At 47.0% G+C, this 18,997-nt stretch overlaps 1 protein-coding gene across 1 annotated transcript in view; it reads left to right on the top strand.

Annotated features, from left to right (window-relative positions):
- The first annotated feature begins 1,125 nt into the window (after positions 1-1,125).
- MMD2 (monocyte to macrophage differentiation associated 2) overlaps positions 1,126-18,997 on the top strand; it is a 34,123-nt gene continuing 16,251 nt past the window's right edge. Inside the window, exon 1 of the mRNA XM_049903291.1 lies at positions 1,126-1,339. Coding sequence (XP_049759248.1) covers positions 1,293-1,339 — 47 coding nt within the window. The 5' untranslated portion in view covers positions 1,126-1,292. The remainder of the gene's footprint in view (positions 1,340-18,997) is intronic.

Genomic DNA, 18,997 nt, shown 5'->3' with positions numbered 1-18,997 from the left:
CACTTCTAGCCTACCAACAGGGGCTGGTGGATTTTACCTCCTAAGTGCCCCTGGAGCTGTCCTCCTTTCCCCACCTCTGCCCCCCGCCTTCCCCCCAGTTCCCACCCTCTCATCATGAGCTCTGCAGGTGCCTGCCTCTGAACGCGTCTACCTCTAACCTTTCTGATCTTCATTAATAACAGGTGAGTGTGCCCCCCTGTAACATGCTCAGGATGAATTAGTTGGAGCCCCTGCCCCTCCCCTCTGTGTCTGTCTCTTTCATCCTATCCTAGTTCCTTCTGGCCCAGGAGGAGCCTGGGAGGGATCAACTTTTTATGTGTAGTAGGATCTCAAATAAGTCATTGTTACAAAAAGTAGCAAGGAGCTGGGGCTACAAAGGAAAGGGAGGGCAAGGCATGGGGTAAGGTGTCTGTGTGTAGTGGGGAGTCTGCGTGTAGAGGAGCCTCCCCTTTTATTAGTAGCCTGTTACTTGGGTCCCTACACCCCTCTTCCGCGTTGACACTTGTTCCATGTTGAAGGAGCCCTGGGGGTGTCACTCCAGGGACTAACCCTCTCACAGCCTGGTTTCCTATAGGCCACAACCCAGGCCAAGTCCTCCAAAGACGAGAAAGCTGGATTTTGTAGAGGATCCGGGGGACAGATGCTGGGGACGCTGGAATCTGGCATCCAGACGCGAAGGTGCCTGCCTGGGGTCATGAGTGCGCCCAGAGTCACACTCTCTGAGGCTTGAGCAGTTCCCTAGAGACTGTGGCCGTCCCTCGCGGATCCCCTGGTAACGTCGCGCCTCCCAGGGCTGCAAAGGCGAAGGCGCTGGGGTGGAAGTCGTGGGAGCCACAGGCGCACTCGGGACCTGGCCCACGCTGGGGGTGCTGAAAGGCGGAGGCGCCGGCAGCGTCCTCTCTATCTCTGGTCGCTCAGAAAACCTCAAGCGGAGGGAGAGCGATGGGAAAGGACGCCCAGGAGGCCGCTTGGAGCCCCCTCCCCTCGGACGCAGGCGGCGGGGAGGGACCGCGGGCGGGGCGGCGGGGAGGGGCGGCCCGGTGGGCTGGCCTCACCGTCCAGGGGGCCGGCGATTGGCGGCGCGGCCCGGACCCCTGCCCCGCGCCCCGCCCGCACCATCTGCTCAGGGTCTGGCTGCAGCCGCCCGACGCCTCGGCTCCTCTCCGGCTCAGCTTGGGCGCCCCGGGGTCCGTACGCCCCGCGCTTCACCTGCTGCTCGGCCGCCGCGCTCCCAGTGCTCTCCAAGTTCACGGTCCCCGAGCCCAGACCTGCATGCTGATGGAACTGCCGCGATGTTCACCCCCAGGCTCCTGAATTTCCAGAAGACTAAATACGCCAGGTAGGGCGGAGCGGGGCGGCGGGGTCGTCAGGGGCGCGCAGGGGTCCAGGGCACCCTGGGTCGTTGGCTCGTTCTCGTCGCCACCCAGAAAATTCGGTCTGTTCAATGGACCCCTGACCTCGAGCAGAAAACCAAAGCCAACCAAACCCAAAGCAGCATCGTCTTTGTAATTTTTAGTAATATTCACCCCAGGCTTGTGCGCCCTGCACTGGGGCGTCCAGGATTCCGAGCGCCTCCTCTCAGCACTGTGCTCTTGGGCGAGTCGCTTCACCTCTGAACCTCAGTTTCCAGATCTGCAAAACGGGTATAACGAAAGCCCCCATTTCTAGGGTCCCCGTGAGGATGAAATGAGACGATCCTTGGAAAGCGCTCGCTCGGTGCGTGCCTGGCTAGGGAGACTGCTAAAGCACTGTTAGTGGCTGTTGTCTCAGTGATAAAGGGCATCCACACTCACCTTCTCTGTCATCCCTTACATCTAGCTGGAGGGATGGGCAAGTGCTCTTTTCAGGTGGGGAAACTGAGGCCCAGGACCCAATAAGAGCTGCCTGTGCATCCTGACCTTTTTATATCTCGAGGTCCGGGGTCCCCTCTGAACCTTGGTCTCTTCTCTTATAAAAATGGCGTTGACAGATACTCCCACTGGATTGCCAAGCGGAAGTCAATTCAATTTGATGCTCAATTCAAAGGCCATGGGGGGTGGGTGTTTCAGAGGTCCCCGGGTGTCAAAACTGGTTTGTGCTCAACTACTAACCTAAAGGTCGGAGGTTTGAGCCCACCCAGTGGTGTGCAGAAGAAAAGACTGGCAATCTGTGTCCATAACGTTTACAGCCAAGAAAACTATGGAGCAGTTCTACTTTGTAACACGTGGGGTCACCATGAATCAGAATCAACTCTCTTTGGCAATGCTTTTTTTGGCGGTGGGGGTGGGAGTCACTATTACATTCAAAACTGGTATGAAAACCCTTTTCTAAAGCTACCCCTCAGCTCCCAGTGGTGCTCTGGGAGGACAGGCGGTTCTCACCGAGAGCAGCCCCTGGGCACACAGCCAGCTCTGTTCTGATCACCTTTCACCTTCCCTGCTAGGTCTCCTGCCTTCCTGGGCAGTGTGGGCAGGTGTGTGGTGAATTGGAGAGAGGTTGGCATCATTTTCCTATCTACATCAATGTGCCCCTTACCTCCAGGTTGTTGTTGAGTTCCTGGTGCCGAGGAAGTCTCTGCAAATTCTGGTCCAACTGAGCTGTTGGGGAACAGCTGGATCCCAGAGGTGTGAGGCTAAGGATGGCATCCAGGGCAGGATAGGCTGGGAGGTAGGGCCTGAGCCCTTTCCTCCTCAACCTTGTTCTCCATTTCTTCCTGAGGGGAGCTGTGAATGTATCCTTCATAAAGCTGGGAAATTCCACTCAGGAAAGTGATGCACGTGTGGAAAGGACTTGAGGATGAGTTCCTGCAGATTTGCCCTTGGCTGGATCATGACAGATGCCGCTGCACACATCTGGACTTTCGGAGGGTTGTTCTCAAGGGTCCTGTGTGCTGTGTGGGACATAAGTTGTTGGAATGTCCATATGGAAAGAGAGACCCAGGTTCAATTCTAAGGGTGCAATGTGCAGGAGCTCTGAAGCCCCTGCAGTGGGCACTTGCCAGCCCTGAATCTGCTGTGTGGTCTTGGGTAGGCGTCTTAACCAGAGGTTACACCATACAGCCAGTTGATCTGTAAAGACAGGAGAGGTGGTTCTAAATGATCACTAGATTTGGACACTGATACTCCCCCTTCTGATTGGAATAGAGCTTTTCAGCTGGGTTGGGGGCTGGACCATGACCTGCTTCTTTCATGCTTCGGCTGGTGCAGCTTATAGGCATGATGGCTTCAGTGAAGAAATGGACGGCATTGTTCAGAACCATTTCTGTTCCCTTGCTCAGCACACAGCCGGTACTACAGGGCAGTCCACAAAACGCGGCCCTTAACAAAGGTTTCTTGATTGAATGAATTTAAAGGCATAACCCAGTGCTGTGAAGACCAATACCGTATGAGCCACAGATGCAATTTCAAATTTTCTAGTAACCACATTAAAAAGTAGATGAACAAAACAGGTGAAATTAATATTAAGAATATATTTTAGTTAATCCACTATATCCAAAGCATTATAATTTCAACATGTAATCTATATAAACAAATTATTAATGAAATATTGTAAATGTTTTTTTCTACCCCAAGTTTTTGAAATTTGGTGTGCATTTTGCAATTACAGCGTATCTTAGTCTGGACTAGCCATATTTCAAATGCTCAGTAGCCATATGTGGCTGTTGTTAGGTGCTGTTGAGTCGATTTCAACTCACAGTAATCCCATGTGACAGAGTAGAACTGCCCCCATAGGGTTTTCTTGGCTGTAATCTTCATGGGAGCAGACCTCCAGGTACTTCTCCCATGGAGCTGCTGGGTGAATTAGAACCTCCAGTCTTTTGGTTAGCAGCCAAGTACTTAACTGTTGCGCTATCGCGGCTCCTACGTGTGGCTCTTAAAACCCAACCCTTTGCTGAGGAGATGATTCCTACTGGTAGCGACCCTATAGGACAGAGTAGAACTGCCCCATACGGTTTCTAAGGAGGGGCTGGTGGATTCAAACTGCCAACAGGAGCTGCCTACACAGTCTAATGTGTCTACTTGAACTAAGAAGTACACTCCTACCAGCTTCATTTTATGTCTTACAGTCCAGTCTAATCTTTGTCTGAAGAGATGGCTTCGAGAATGGTTTTAGTTTTGGCCTAACCAAGAGCCTGGGGGCCATGACTTCTGGGGTTCCTCCAAGTCTCAGTCAGACCATTAAGTCTGGTCTTTTTACTAGAATTTGAGGTCTGCATCCCACTTTTCTCCTGCTCCATCAGGGATTCTCTGTTGTGATCTCTGTCAGGGTAGTCATTGGTGGTAGCTAGGCACCATCTAGTTCCAGTCTCAGGCTGATGGAGTCTCTGGTTTATGTGGCCCTTTCTTTCTCTTGGGCTCATATTTTCCTTGTGTTTTTGGTGTTCTTCGTTCTCCTTAGTAGCCGAACTCTTAACCACTGTGCCACCAGGGCTCCACATGTGGCTAGTGGCAGCTACCATATTGAACAGCATAAGAATAATCTCTAAGGTGAGAGATCCACTCTACTTCAGTATGACCTCATGTTAATTTAACTAATAACATCTTCAAAGAGCCTATTCCAAACAAGATCACCTTCACAGGTACAGGTTTAGGACTTCAACATACCTTTTTGGGCACATAATCCAACACATAACAGCAAGTGACTTATCTACTCTAAGCCTTCTTCTCCTCACTTGCAGAATGGGGCTAATAGATGGGGTTGGTCAAGCACCTGACTTCAGAAAATGTGTTTTGTAGACATAGTTCTCCATCCTTCTACTTAACATCCCTCAAAGCCACTTAGAAACCGTCACATTCTGGATGCTAAACCAAAACCCATTGCCACTGAATTGGTTCCGACTTATGGTGACCCCGTGTGTAACAGAGTAGAACTGAGCTCCATAAGGTTTTCTTGGCTGTAATCTTTATGGAAGCAGATCTGCCTGCTTTTCTTCTGTGGCACTGCTGGGTGGTTTCCAACTGCCAACCTTGAGGTAAGTAGTCGAGCATAAACTGTTTGCTCCACTCCAAATAGGACTCTGAAATTGTAAACAGCTGTGAGTTTCATAAACATTTTATTCTTAAGGTGAATGTATGTAATTTATATATAGCATCTAGCAGAGCTCCTGGTATACAGTCGGTGCTCAAAACTGGTGGCTATGTATGCCATAGTTATTGTTATTATTTGTAGTCTGTCTCTTTCCAGGGAGGATTTGTGGCAGTGTGTAAAAAGCTCCATAGGGCTGTCTGAGAAATCCTTTAATCTTGCCAAAGCTTTTTCTGACCTCGGCAGGTTTTTAATTTTATTGTGGTGGAATACGTATGACAACAAGTTTGCCATTGTAACCATTTTTTAGTGTATAATTCAGTGAGATTAATTATATTCATCATGTTGTGTAACTATCAACACTATTTCCAAAACTTTTTCTTCACCCCAAACCGAAACTCAGTACCCACTAAGCAATAACTCCCATTCCCTTCTCCCCCCAGCTCCTAATCTACTTTCTCTCTTTATGCATTTGCTTCCTCTAGATAGTTCATGTAAGTGGAATCATATGATATTTGTCCTTTTGTGATTGACTTCTTTCACTCAGCATAATATTTTCAAGGTTCATCCATAAATCAGAACTTCATTTCTCTTTATGGCTAGATAATAGTCCATTGTATGGATAGACCACATATCGTTTATCCATTCATCTGCTGGTGGACATGTAGGTTGTTTCCATGTTTTGGCAATTGTGAATAATACTGCAGTGAATTTTGGTGTACAAGTATCAGTTTGAGTCCTTGCTTTCAAGTCTTTTAGTTACTGTGATGGTTAAAATTGTGTGTCAACTTGGTTGGGCCATGATTCTCAGTGGTTTGGCAGTTATGATGTAGTTTGGCAGTTATGTAATGATGTAATCACCTCCATGATGAGATCTGATATAATGTAATGACTTCCATGATGAGATCTGTTGAAAGGGAGCCAGTCAGTTGAAAGGGAGTTTCCTTGGGGGTGTGGGCTGCATCTGATATATATGGACTTTCTGGTAAAGCTCGCTGGCTTTTGCTCACTCTGGATCCTGCATCCAGCTCATCATCATCTGACCTCTGGTTCTTGGGATTTGAGCCAGCAGCCTGCTGTCTGACCTGCCTGGTTAAATGTTTGGCTGCTGACCAAAAGGTCAGCAGTTCAAATCCACCAGCTGCTCCTTGGAAACCCTGTGGGGCAATTCTACTCTGCCCTATAGGGTCACTATGAATTGGAATCAACTCAATGGCAATGGGTTTTATATATACATATACATGTATGTGTGTGTGTGTGTACGTGCTTCACTAATTTTGCTTCTCTAGAGAACCCAGCCTGAGACAGTCACATACCTAGTCTCAGGCTCTGCTTTTAAGGGAACTGAAGGAAGACACAGTGACCATCAGACTAAAGTGGGTGTGTCTCATTTTCAGATCCTTCTTCTGCCTCAGGGGGAACCTTTGAGCAGTGAAAGTCCCCCTCTTCCAAAGGAGTCCAGCTGAAGGAAGCAGTTGGGTATAGCCAAGGGCACAGAATGGGGCTATCTGGATCTCACTGTGGCTCTCTCATGTGCGAGTCTTGCCAACAAGATGTCAGGAGTGCTAGAGGGCAAGAGGGGGCTTGGAGGGATCAGCCCCTGGAGATTCTCAGGCTCTGGTCTTTAATAATTAGTGCTTCCATTGACCTCTTTAGTTGGGGGATGATCTAAGAGGGAGAGGGAAGAGAGGTTGAGTTTATGCCAGGTGCTGTGTTTCATCACAGTGAAGACAACCAAGAAAACATCACTACCCCTCAGTTTTAAATTAAAATTTTTAATTTATTTTTTGTGCTTTAGATGAAAGCTTACAAATCAAGTCCGTCTTTCATACATAAAGCCATATACACCCTGCCATGTACTCCCAGCTGCTCTTCCCTTAATGAGACAGCACATTCCACCTCTCCACCCTGTAGTCCCCGTGTCCATTCGGCTAGCTCCTGTCCCCCTCTTCCTTCTCATCCCGCCTCCAGACAGGAGTTGCCCATGTAGTCTCATGCATTTACTTGAACCACGAAGTTCACTTCTCACCAGCATCATTGTCTTATAGTCCAGGCCAATCCCTGTATGTAGAGTTGGTTTCAGGAATGGTTCCAATCTTGGGCTATCAAAGGGTCCGGGGACCATGACTGTCAGGGTCCCTCTGGTCTCAGTCAGACCATTAAGCCTGGTCTTTTTACGAGAATTTAAGATCTGCATCCCACTGTTCTCCTGCTCCATCAGGGATTCTCTGTTGTTTCCTGTCAGGGCAGTGATTGGTGGTAGCCGGGCACCATCTAGTTCTTCTGGTCTCAGGCTGATGGAGTCTCTGATTTATGTGGCCGTTTCTGTCTCTTGGGCTTGTATTTACCTTGTGTCTCTGGTGTTCTTCATTCGCCTTTGCTACAGGTGGGTTGAGACCAATTTACGCATCTTAGATGGCCGCTTGCTAGCGTTTAAGACCCCAGATGCCCCTCACCAAAGTGGAACGCAGAACGTTTTAATACATTTTGTTATGCCAGTTGACCTAAATGTCCCCGAAACCATGGACCCCAGACCTCCGTGCCTGCTGCTCTGGCCTCCGAAGCTTTTGGTTGCATTCAGGAAACTTCTTTGCTTTTGGTTTAGTCCAGTTGTACTTACTATCCCTGTGTTATGTGTTGCCCTTCCCTTCACCTAAAAAAATTTTTGTCTACTATCTGCTTAGTGAATATCCCTCTCCCTCCCTCACCACCCTTGTAATCGTCAAATATTTTTTTCTGTATTTAAACTTTATGTAGAGTTTTAATAATAGTGGTCTCATACAATCTTTGTCCTTTTGCAACTGACTAAATTTGCTTAGCATAATGCCTTCCAGATTCCTCCATGTTATGAAATGTTTCACAGATTCATCGTTGTTCTTAATTGTTGCGTAGTATTCCACTGTGCGATTATACTGTAATTTATTTATCCATCCATCCGTTGATGGGCACCTTGGTTGCTTCCATCTTTTTGCTATTGTAAACAGTGCTGCAATGAACATGGGTGTGCATATACCTGTCCCCAAGGAGTGGGAGTGCTGGGTCATCTGGTAGTTCTATTTCTAGCTTCATAAAAAAGGAAGTGCCAAATTGATTTCCAAAGTGGCTGTACAATTTTACATTCCCACCAGCAGTGTATAAGCCATTTATTCCTTAATTCAAGAAACATTTATCAAACACCTCTTATTTGTCAGGCACCATCCTGGGTGCTGGGGATACAGTGTGAACAGATTCACTAGCTCTCATGCTAGGGTGGGAGACAGACAAGACACAGGTAAATATGTGCTAGAACTTCAAGCGATGACAAGAGCCAGGCGAGGGTGTGAAGGTGGGAATGGGCAAGATGGGGATAACAGTCCTACTTCATAGGATTGTTTGGGGGATGATAGGCAGAAACACATGTGAACTGGCATACTAAAAAACCAAGCCAATTGGCGTTGAGGGGATTCCAATGCTTGATGACCCCATCCATGTCAGAGTAGAATTGTGCTCCATAGGGTTTTCTTTTTCTTTCTTTCTTTTTTTTTTTTTTTGGTGCTTTAGGTCAAAGTTTACAGCTCAAGTTAATTTCTCATACAAAAATTTATACATATACTGTTTTGTGACATTAGTTGCAACCCCCATGATGTGACAGCACACTCTCCTTTTCCACCCCAGGTTTTTTGTGTCCATCCAACCAGTTCCTGTCCCTTCCTCCCTTCTCATCCTGCCTCTGGACAGGAGCCATCCATTTGGTCTTGTGTATCTGACTGAACTAAGACACACACTCCTTATGTGTATTATTTTTTGTTTTATAGTCCTGTCTAATCTTTATTTAAGAGTAGGCTTCAGGAATGGTTTCAGTTCTGAGTTAACAGTATGTCTGGGGGCCATAGTTTTGGGGTTTCCTCCAGTCTCTGTCAGACCATGAAGTCTGGTCTTTTTACTTGAATTTGAGTTCTGATCCACTCTTTTCTCCCACTCTGTCAGGGACTCTCTGTTGTGTTCACTGTCAGGGGGTCATTGGTGGTAGCTGGGCACCATCTAGTTCCTCTGGTCTCAGGCTGGTAGAGTCTTTGGTTCATGTGGTCCTTTAGTCTTTTGGGCTAATATTTTCCTTGTGTCTTTGGTTTTCTTCATTCTCCTTTGCTCCAAGTGGAATAGGACCAATTGATGCGTCTTAGATGGTCACTTGCAAGCTTTTAAGACCTCAGCTGCCACGCACCAAAGTGGGATGCAGAATATTTTCTTAATAAACTTCGTTATGCCAGTCAACCTAGATGTCCCCCCCAAACTATGGTCCCCAGGCCCCAGACCCAGCTACTGTGTCTCTCAAAGTGTTTGGATGTGTCCAGGAAACTTCTTAGCTTTTGCTTTGGCCCAATTGTGCTGACTTTCCCTGTATTGCGTGTTGTCCTTCTCCATAGAGTTTTCAATGGCTGGTTTTTTCAGAAGTAGGTTGCCAGGCCTTTCTTCTAAGGTACTGCTGGGTGGACTCAAACCTCTGACCTTTCAGTTAGCAGCCCAGCGCATTAACTATTTATACCACTCCAACTGGTATACCAAACCAAAAACCAAGCCCGTTGCCATGGAGTCAATTCTGACTTATAGTGACCCCATAGGACAGAGTAGAACTGCCTCACAAGAGTTTGCAAGGAGTGTCTGGTGGATTCGAACTGCCAGCCTGTTGGTTAGCAGCCATAGCTCTTAACCACTATGCCACCAGGGTTTCCAACTGGTATACAGTGAGTGCCAAATAAATGATGGGCTCACACAGCGTGGTATCCGGGCAGCTTGCTCTGCAGCATATCCCCGGGAGCTATCTGTTCAGCACCAGCAGTCCCAGCTGGTTGCTCTCCTCTTGACTGGGAAACTGCGTTCACAGGTCTGCCGGTGAGAAACAGGAACTGAGACTTGTCTCGAAACCCCACTTGAGTAGCGGTGCAGAAGTGTGCTGTCACAGTTCATACAGGAACATCCCACCTCTGGGTTGGTCCCAAGCCCAGCCCTTTCTGGTACATCAGCTTGAGCCCTCGCAGATGAGCAGGTGTCAGTACTGCAGGCCCTATGTGTTTGCCTGCGTCTCCCAGACAGTAGCTGCTGGGGAGAGGTTGGGGTGGTGTCTGCTTGGACCCTCTATATCCTCTGAAGGCCCAGCGTGGCTGTGGCATGTGGTGGGCATGCAAGATTTGTCCACGGACTGAGCACCTACAGTTGACTGGTGGTTCGTTGATTCCTTCAGAAACCTTGTTGAGAGCCAGGTGTTGGGGCGCCAGAATGGGCATTGCCTTGAGGGGCCCGGTGCTTTCCTGGAAGAAAGGACAGAGGAGGCAGTAGCCTGGCTGCCTGGTGTGTGGTGAGTCCCTGGAGCTCTCGGGGAAGGTTGGAGAACCAGAGGATGTGGTAGACTTTGAGCCCACCATTTGCAAAGTGGGGATGTGATCACTGGCTGTCAAAGAAGAGTGCTGGGGGCAGTGATGGTAGAATTCTCACCTTTCATGAAGGCATGAAGGAGACCTGGGTTCAGTCCTGGCCAATGCACCTCATGTATAGTCACCATCCGTCTGTCTGAGGAGGTTTGTGTGTTGCTGTGATGCTGAACAGATTTCAGCAGAGAGTCTAGACTGACAGACTAGGAAGAAAGGTCTGGCAATCTGCTTCTGAAATTAGACAAGTAAAAACCCAATTGATCACAATAGTCTGATCTGCAACTGATCATAGGGATAGTGCAGGACTGGGGAGTGTTTTGTTCTGTTGTGTGTGGGGCCACCATGAATCAGGGGTGACTCTATGGCCACTAACAATGACAAAAGAAGGGCATTGAGGAAGAAATAAGGTAATGCTTGTCAAGGGCCTTGCTCTTGATGAGCACCAACCAATGGGAGCAACAGCAGCGTTTTACACTCAAGCTGCCCACTTCTCCTCTTTATTCCCACAGTAGCTTGTGAGGTTTGTAGAACAGGAATTTTCCAGGAGAACTTCAAGCTCAGAGAAGTTAGGTGATGTTCCCTGGGTTACACAGCCAGGGCTGGAATCTCAAGGCTAGCGTCTGGCCTACTGATTCCAAATCCAGAGCTCTCACAGGCCACGATACCGACGTGTTGGCCTCCACCCTCTCTTTGTTCTTTTCTTGGGCTCCGTTATGCTGGGCATTGGTGGGGGGTAGATGGGTAAAGCCACTGGGCTTCAGTGTTTCCCTTTGTGAAGTGGGAGGGTGTGAGTTGATTAGAGCAGGACTTCCTGAGGTGGGGAGGACCTGGATTCTAAGGGTATCACAGGGTATCATGGAGTCAGAGAAGTGAAAAAGTGTGGGAATTATGAATGCCCTCTCTCCACCCTCACAAATCAGGCCCTACAGGCCCATCTTTTAAAGTCTCTTTTGTTTACTTTTGCTTGAAGATTGATCAACTCTAGAGCTAACATTGGAGCCCTGGTGGCACAGTGCTTAAGAGCTCAGCTGCTAACCAAAAGGTTGGCAGTTCGAATCTACCAGCCACTCCTTGGAAACCCTATGGGGCAGTTCTACTCTGTCCTGTAGAGTCACTGTGAGTTGGAATCAACTCGAGAGCAGTGGGTTTGGTTTTTTTTTTTTTTTTTTAAGAAGTAACACTGGCTCTGACCTACTCATTTGAGGCTCTGATTGGCTGCCGATGACATCATGGGAATAGCTGGGAGATGGTTGGGGGTTGAGAAGTCCAGGTTAGGTGGAAGGAGGTCTCTGGTGAGAGATCTGATGTTCCTGCCTGGCTGGATCTGTGGGTCTGTCCACTGGTGCTGGGGAGGAGGATAGATTGGCAGATAGGCTCCCTCTTTGTTGGGGTAAACCCTCCTCCTAACCTTCACTCACAACACTCAGCAGTTGCCTGGTCTCATCCGTTATCTCCTGGAGTGGGGAGGACAAAGGGTGGTCCTTGCTTTGGATCCCCATCATCCCAGAGGTGTGGAAGTTTCCCAGAGACCCTCGGGGCAGAGCTGGGGTTTGAACCCAGGTCTGTTGGTTAGGATTGCCAGTTGCACATCGCAGGGGTCGCTGTTCACATGAGATCCTGTGTGCAACACCAAGGCCCTGTACTGGCTCCAAGGTCTGTGTGCTTGCCTACCGATTGTGCCATCATCCTGTGTCCTAGTGTCCCAGGGCTGCTGTAAGAAAGTGCCACAAACTGGGTGGCTTATAAGAGCAGAAATTTATTGTTTCACAATTCTGTGGGCTAAGAGTCTGAAATTAGGGTGTCAGCCATGCTGATTCCTTCTGAGGCTCTGAGGGGGAACCTGTTCCACTGGCTTCTGGTGGCTGCTGGTGACCCTTGGTGTTCCTTTGTTGCTTGTAGATGTACCTTCATATGGTGTCCTCCCCCGTGTGTGACTCTGCCCTGTGTCTCTTCTCCTCTTTTATGAAAACACCACTCATTTTGGGTGAGAACCCACACTGCTCCTGTGTAACCTCATGCTAACTGATAACATCTTCAAACTGATAACCTATTTTCTATTTCCAAACAAGGTCATGTTCACAGCTATGGGGGTTAGGACTTCAACATACTTTTTTTGGGGCGTACCATTTAATCCATAACAATGTGTCTCACGCCATAAAGTAGAGGGTTGCTCTGTGAACCTTCCAGATTCTGGTGGCTTGTGGCAGCATCTCTCTACCCTCTCCTTCTGTCATCATGTGGCCCTATTCCCTCTGAGTGTCTCTTCCCTGCTTTTATAGGGTCCACTCAGATGAGATTAGGACCCGCCCTACCAGTGTGGCCTCATGTTACCTTAACTGATAACATCTAAAAAACCTTCATTTTCATTGAGTGGACTCCTACTCATGAAGCACCCTATAGGACAGAGTAGAACTGCCCCATAGGGTTTCCAAGGAGCTGCTGCTGAATTTGAACTGCTGATCTTTTGCAAAACCTTGTTTCCAAACAAGTTCACCTTCACAGGTACTGGGGGCTAGGACTTCAGCATATCTTTTGGGGGGAACAATTCACCCCACACCACATTGTCTAGCGTTGGCTCTTTCCTCCTATCCCTTGTGAAGCTTCCTCTTCCTGTTCCCAGCCTCTCCCCTGGGATTTTGGTCCTACAGCCATTCAGAGGTGGCCCTATTCCAAGGACTGTTCTCTCCTCCCACTTGGGTTCCCAAAGTCTGAGCCAAGATGCTGTCGGCTGTTCAGAAGGAGCCCTGGATTCATGAATGGGCACAAAGAAGCAGCCAGGCAAAGCTAGAGGGGCTGGAGAGAAGCTTAGCGTGGCTGGAGGCCAGCTGGGCTCAGGATTGTCCTTTGCTGCTGGGGGACAGACAGACAGGCCCCCTTTGTCTGGGAGCCTGGGCAGATCTCTTTGGTCCTCTGTTTCAGGCACCCAGGGTCGTGGTGACAGGCACCACCCCAGGCGGGGATGGGGGGGCCTGGGCTCATTAACCCCAGGAGGCTGCATCTTTCTCTAGGGACTGCAGGCCCAGCTGCTGAGTACAGACTGAAGGACAGGAAAGGAGACTGAGCTCCGAAGCCGGGCCTGACACCTGCCCAGAGGTGGGAGAGGAAGGAGAGTGAGCTGGGGGTGCTTAGCCCTGGACTGCGGGGAGGTCCCAGGGGCAGAACAAGGACCTGCCCTGAGCTGAAATCTCAAAACGTTAAAAACAGAATTACCTTCTGACCCAGCAAGCCCACTGTTAGGTATATACACCCAAAAGACTTGAAAGCTGGGACTTGAACAGACACATACATACCGGTGGTCATAGCAGCACTGTTCACAGTCGCCAAAAGGCAGAGACAGCCCAAGCGCCCATCAGTGATGAATGGATAAACACAGTGTGGTCTGTCCACACAATGGAATGTTACTCAGCCATAAAGCGAAATGAAGTTCTGATTCATGTTACCACATGGATGGACCTTGAAAACATTATGCTGAGTGAAATAAGTCAGACATAAAAGGACAAATATTGTATGATCCCACGTACATGAAATATCTAGAATAGGCAACAGCAGAGACAAAAAATAGATTAGAGGTTACCTGGGACCAGGAGAGGGGAGAGTGAGGAGTTACTGCTTAATGGGTACTGAGTTTCTGTTAAAAAAAAAAAAAAAGTTTCTGTTAGGATGATGGATATACCATGGTTTATTTAACTGATCTCTTGTGTGCTGTTGAGTTGATTCAAATGCATAGCAACCCCATGTGACACAGTAGAACGGCCCAATTGGGTTTCTGAAGCTATACTTTTTATGGGAGCAGGTCACCAGGCTCTTTCTCCCAAGGAGCCACTGGGTGGGCTCGAACCACCAACTTTTTGGTTAGCAGCTGAGCACTTAACCATTGCATCACCAGGGCTCCTTTTAACAATCTAGTGTTAGACATTTAGGTTAATCCCTGTTACTGCTTTTTGTTCAGCTCCATATTATTCTTTTGGAGCCCTGGTGGCGCAGTGGTTCAGAGTTTGGCCGCTAACCAAGAGCTCGGCAGTTGGAATCTACCAGCCACTCCTTGGAAACCTTATGGGGCAGTTCTGCTCTGTCCTATAGGGTCACTTTGAGCCGAAATCGACTCGATGGTACCTAACAACAACAACAACAAGGTAACACATATACAAGGACACCTAAGTCCAGAGAGGTTAAGTAATTTCCCCCAGATCACACAGCTGCTAAGTGACCGCACAGGGAGTTTTCACCAGCTGTGCCTGGCGGCAAAGCCCATGCTTACCTCAGTTCTGGAGGAGAATTTGAAATTATGGGTCCTGTTTCCTCGCCAATGCCTGCGCCCAGAATCCTGGCTCCAGAATCCTGGCTCTGAGTGGGAGCCCTCTGCATTGAGTTGAGCTCCCCCACCTCCATCAAATGCAGTAGCTGTCTGGTCATCTGAGCACCCAGGGTTGGCCTCAGAATGGATTCTGTTCTCCAGAGAGGAGGGAGAAAAGCCCATTTCCCTCCTTTAGTTTAACCAGTGATGACCTGCTAGAAATTTCAGCTCTTTAAAGAGAAATTTCTTCCCCTCTTGAAGACTGCCTATCTACCTCTGTTCTAAAACATCCTAAATTTTCTCTGTGCATTTTATCTGTAAAAAATAAATTCATGTCTCATGACATGAATGAACCTTGAAGACAGGGTGCTGAGTGACATAAGCCAGACATAAAAGCACAGGTATTGAATGAGCCCACTTTTAAATGAAATATCTAGAATAGACCAAAGCATAGAGACAAAAGTTATGGTTAACTCAAAAAATTAGTAGTTAAAATTTAATTAGAAAGTTGGTGGTTACCAGGAGCTGGGAGGAAGAGGGAACAGGAATTATTGCTGAAGGGTTACTGAGTTTCTGTCTGGGGCCGTGGAAGACTTTTGGAAATGGAAAGTGGTATAATGTGGTATACAACATGTACAACATGGCGAACGTAATGAATGTCGCTGAGTTAAATATTGAAAAATAGCTAAAATGGCAAACTTTTTGTTGTGTATATTTCACCACAATAAAATTAAAAAAATTTTTTTTAAGGAATACATTGTCCCTCACCTGGGGAATGGATAAGTAAATGATGGTACGTAAATACCGTAGAATACTATGTAGCAATAAAAAAGAATGAGCTATCGATCCAAGCATTAACACATATGAATCTCCAATGCATTATGTTAAGTGAAAAAAGCCAGACTCAAAAGGCTACGTGCTGCATGATTCCATTTCCACGACACTCTGGAAAAGGCAAACCAGAGGGCTAGAGAACAGAACAGTGGTTGTCACACCTGGGGATGGGGAGAGGTACTGGGTATAAAAGGGGATTAGGGCCCGTCAACAGATGAATGGATAAATAAACTGTGGTGCATACACACAATAGAGTACTATGCAGCCATAAAGAATAACGATGAGTTCTCAAAATATACTAAAATGTGGACGAATCTGGAGGTCATTAGGCTGAGTGAAATAAGTCAATCATGCAAGGACAAATACTGTATGATTTCAAAAGACAAGAATAGGCATACATACAGAATGCAACATTCTTGATTACCAGGGAAGGGAGGGAAAAGGAATCACTTTCTAGATAGTAGACACTTGTTAGTTTTGGTGATGGGTAAAGCAATACTGAATAAAGGTGAAGTTGGCACAACTTGACCAAGGAAAAAGGTGGCACTAAAAAGTATTCAAGAATATGGGGTGTACAATTTTGCAATAGTTATAACAACCAAAAAATGTGTGTGGTAACATGGGTAGATATGTATGCTTTTTTTTTTTTTATACGTATAGGTAAGCAGTTATGAATATACGGATGCACACGTCTGAAGAGTGTTTCTGTAGGCAAATGTTATACATGTTTGTGTGTGCTACATGTATATCCTTAAATAAGATACATAGGGACCACAGTTATGGATACTTCCTAGACATATCCAAATGCCTCATGGGGTTGGGTTATTGGATTTGAGGGCTTAATTAAGGCTGTAGTTTTGGCAGTGGGAGCAGGGGGAATTGGTCAATTGGCGTAACATAGCTCATAAGGATAATGTTTTACATTCTGGTTTGTTGAATAGCATCTGGGGTCTTAAAAGCTTTTGAGTGGCTATCTAAGAATCAACTATTGGTCTCTATGCATCTGGAGCAAAAGAGAAAGAAGGAAATCAAAGACTCAAAGAAGAAACTAGCCTACAGCACTAATAGTCTACACAAACCATGGCCTCACATACCTGAGACCAGAAGAACCAGATGGTGCCTGGCTACCGCTATTGACCGTTGCAACCAGGGACACAATAGATGGCCCTGGATAGAATGGGAAAAAAATGTAGAACAAAATTCCTAAAAATGTCCAGACTTATTGGACTGGTAAAGACTGGAAGAACTGCCAAGACTATCACCCTGGGATATCCTTTAAATTTGGAACTCAAATCACTCCCAAGGGTCACCTATCAGTCAAAAGACAGAGTGGCTCATAAAATAAATATCACCCATGAGTACTGTGCTCTTCTGAACAATCATCTAACTGAGACCTAATGGTCGACATTCACCCTAGACCAAAGATGAGAAGGCAAGGGGGTGCAAGGAAGCTAGACTAATGGGAACAGAGCAACCAGAATGGAAGTGAGAGTACTGACACGTTGCCAAAGCTGTAACAAATGTCCCAGAACGATTTGTAAAAAAATTGTTCAATGGAAACCTAACTTGCAATGTAAAATCTCTCCAAAACCACAGAAATTCTTTAAAAAAAACGGAGGGGGATGAGGGAATTTGGGGCAGGTCGATAGAACTGTTCTTTGCTTTGACTGTGGTGGTAGTTACCCAAAAGTGCATTTGCCCAAACTCACAAAACCATACAGCAAAGAAAAAAAAAATTACTGTATGCAAATTTGGCTTAGTTTCTATTTTTGCTTTTTAATAGACTCTTTTTTTAGAGCAGTTTTAGGTTTGCAGAAAAATTGTGCAGAAAGTACAGAGAGTTCCCGTACACCCGCTGCCCTGCTGCAGGGCTCCTCCCGGTAACTTCTTGCATTCTTGGGATACGTTTGGTTGGTTACAACTGATGAATCAACGCTGAAACATTGTTATTAACCATAGTCCCTGGTTTACATGAGGGTTCACTCTTTGTGTTCTACAGTCCTATGGGTTTTGACAAATGCATAGTCATGCTTCCACCACTTATTATCTGCAAATTTTTTACACTTTTTTAAAAAAAAATTGTGGTAAATATGTACGTCAGAAGCCCTGGTAGCACAGTGGTTAAGCGCTCGGCTGCTAACCACAAGATTGGCGATTTGTACCCACCCAGCCGCTCCATGGGAGAAAAGACCTGGTGATCTGCTCCCGTGACGATTACAGCCTAAGGAACCCTATGGGGCCGTTCTACTTTGTCACACGAGGTCACTATGAGTCAGAATCCACTCGGTGGTACCCGACAGCAACAACGACAAATATATGTAACAAAATATTTGCTGTGTCATCATTCTTTGCATGTACAATTCCATGGCATTAATTATGTTTATCCTGTTGTTCAACCATCGCCATTGTCCGTTTCCAATTTTTTTCATCACTCTGAACAGAAGCTTAGTGTCTCCTAAGCAATGAGTCCCTACTATATGCAAATTAAAAAATAAATTTAAAAAATGAATTCATTGTCCTCTTAAAGTGCCTGACTTGAGGCTCAGGCCATAGGGGGTTAAAGGGAAAGTTCTTGGTTCCTTGGGGTTGTGGGAATTCTCTTTCTTGAGCTGGTTGCTCCTGGCCCCCCTGCCCTTGTCTCTCAGCCTTTCTCTCTGCCTGCCTCTCTTTCTCTCTCTTTCCTGCATTCAATAGCTGCAGCGTGGGTAAGAGACAAGGAAAGTTTTGTGGAGTGTAGAAATAAATAACTGGCTGTCTGGGGTCCCCATGGCAACCGTGACATCACCCCGGAGTCTGTGTGGAGAAAGAGGATTCTCCTGTGTTTGTTAATGGACCCGGAAAAGAAAGGACTTCCAGGGCCACCTGGTCACAGGTGGAGGACGTGCCTCCCTCGGCATGCGATTTTATTCCGAACCTGGGAGAAAGACTTTAACTGCACCCTCACCGATGGCTCTCGGTGCCCCAGCCCAGTTTGTGGGAGCATAAATTGGCACAACTGCCTCGGAGGGGCTGTTGGGGACCATCTATCAGCATTAACACTGTGTGTACTTTTGGGCCCAGAAATTGCACTTTTAGGATTTTTTTTTTTTTAATTGTGGTAAAATATACACGTCCCTGGGTAGTGCAAAAGGATTAATGTGCTCGGCTGCTAACCGAAAAGTTGGCAGTTGGAGTCCACCTAGAGGGGCCTCAGAAGAAAAGGCTGGTGATCTACTTCCGAGAAATCAGCCATTGGAAACCCTATGGAGCACAGTTCTCCCCTGACACGCGTGGGGTCGCTGTGAGTGAGAATTGACTCTATGACAAGTGGTAGTACTCAAATATACACAACCTAAAATTTGCAATTCTCACTTTGTTCAAGTGTACCATCCCATGACACTAATCACAGTGTTGCGCAATGATCAAAATCTTTTCATCATCCCAAACAGAGACTCTGTACCCGTTAAGCACTAACTCCCAA

Source organism: Elephas maximus, chromosome 12 (genome assembly GCF_024166365.1).
Source record: "Elephas maximus indicus isolate mEleMax1 chromosome 12, mEleMax1 primary haplotype, whole genome shotgun sequence".
NCBI classification, from domain to species: Eukaryota; Metazoa; Chordata; class Mammalia; order Proboscidea; family Elephantidae; genus Elephas; species Elephas maximus.
This window is presented reverse-complemented; position numbering and strand designations above follow the sequence as displayed.